Raw genomic sequence first — 1,808 nt, 5'->3', positions numbered from 1 at the left:
AATCAAACCAACATGCTTAAGCCACCTTCAATAGCCAATATCAATTCAGTACTGAACATTTCCCAGATCATGTGGACCTAGAATTTATCATGGTCAATTTTCTATATATTTAGATTTAATTTGTAAGTGCACACTTTGAAGTCAATTAAATATAGTTCATTTACAGGTTAACTTTTACATAAAGACAGAACCAGAAATCTCAGTTTTTCCGCTTGAGTTTAAAAGGCGTCCACCACCCCCACCCCCACCACCCCACCCCCGCAGCCTTTTTAAGTTTTTTTTTCTAGAGATAGTCTAGACAAGATAAGTATTCCTGAGGGCCTGAGCACAGGGGAGAAATGCCAATTCTTTTTCATGGGAGCATAGCTGAAGATCTCCCAGTTTTGCAAAAATACCCTGGTGGGGTGGGGAGGTTACAAGTTGGAACAGAGCTCTGATCACCCATAACAAGGCCAGTCCAAAAGGGAAAATCCCAACAATATTCTGCCACAGGCAAAGCCTGACACAATAGGGAAGGATTCCCTGGTGCTGTCACATGTGAGCCCTCTTATTTACCAAAGATGTCTGAAGCAGTCAATGTAAGTACTGTCATACATACATACAAACAACAAACATGGTCCCACAAACAAAAGATCAGACAAGGTGTAGCCTAAAGATTCCATTTCCACTCCCAGACAGAGGACTCAAAATGGCTGGCAATGATCGGGTAGAATTTTCCCATCCTGCACAAGCCTGAATGGCTCACCCCAAAACGATACACACTAAAACACAAATGACACATAAGCTATGGCCACACAGACAGAATATCAGAGGAGGTATAATTTAAAAATTCTACTTCTGGTGTTACGTGGGTAAGGAATTGGCGGATTGGGGGGTTGGTATTTGGGCCCAAACTGGAAAGACGCTAGGGACTAAACAGGTACAACAATAGACACCCAGAAGGATGTTCAACCCCCAAAGCAGCAGCCAATGATATATATCTGTGGAGAATGTCACACAGAAAATGAAATAAAATCAAGGGATCCAATCCGTTGTAGAGAACGTGGATACAGAATAATGTACAAGAAAAGGACTAAAAGACTGGTGGTTTTTGATGCTCGATGAAAGATGAAAATCAGAGGAATGTCTTCATTTGGATTTGGATTTGCTATTAATGTTGTCGTATAGCTTTTGATTAGTGTACCTTATGAATGCAACTATACACACGAAAAAAAAAAATTCTACTTCCACTCCCAGACAAAGACTTCCAAATAGATTGGCTCAGTTCTTGAAAGAGAACAAACCCAGAGTTGGCTCTCAGGGAGACCAGAGTGGCTCAATTCCTGCAAGGGAGTGAGCCCAGAGTGGCTAGCCTAGTTGGAGTGGAGAAAATTCCCAGCCTTTCCATTCCTGTGACAAAACATTTATAGCTGAAAATAATATAATAACTTAGGCCACCATATAGAGGCCACCTCTCCTCACTTTTAAGAATATAGAATGGCCAAACACAGTTACAATAGAATCTCATTTTTTTCAGTCATAGATTCATAGTTATAGGTAGACCAAACTGCCAGAATTTTCCCAGGTGGCTCTCAGATGGATTCAAAGAAGAAGTGCTTCCCATGTTGAGTTGAATTAAACATCTGTGTGCACAAAACGGAGAGCAAAACCAGAATCCTTGCCAGCCAAATGGAAGCCACACACACACAAAATATAAACAGCCCAAGGCTCAAACTGGCTTCCAAGTCCCACTAAACTGATGACCTTGGTCCAAATGGTGTCTTACAAATGGAAACTTCCTAGTGGAAAATCACCAAACAGGAACCAGG

At 41.4% G+C, this 1,808-nt stretch overlaps 1 protein-coding gene across 1 annotated transcript; it reads left to right on the top strand.

Moving 5' to 3' along the window:
* Positions 1-560: 560 nt before the first annotated feature.
* Positions 561-1,177, top strand: LOC308620752 (DNA-directed RNA polymerases I, II, and III subunit RPABC4-like; the record flags this gene model as incomplete). Its single annotated transcript, XM_081240667.1, has 2 exons — positions 561-582; positions 920-1,177. 2 exons carry the CDS (start codon positions 561-563, stop codon positions 1,102-1,104), a joined length of 207 nt encoding a protein of 68 aa, XP_081096793.1. The 3' UTR covers positions 1,105-1,177.
* Between the last annotated feature and the right edge of the window lie 631 nt (positions 1,178-1,808).

Source organism: Mesoplodon bidens, assembly GCF_964165515.1.
Source record: "Mesoplodon bidens genome assembly, chromosome: 7".
NCBI lineage: Eukaryota > Metazoa > Chordata > Mammalia > Artiodactyla > Ziphiidae > Mesoplodon > Mesoplodon bidens.
Note: the sequence above shows the minus strand (reverse complement) of the source record. Positions and strands in the feature narration are given on the sequence as shown.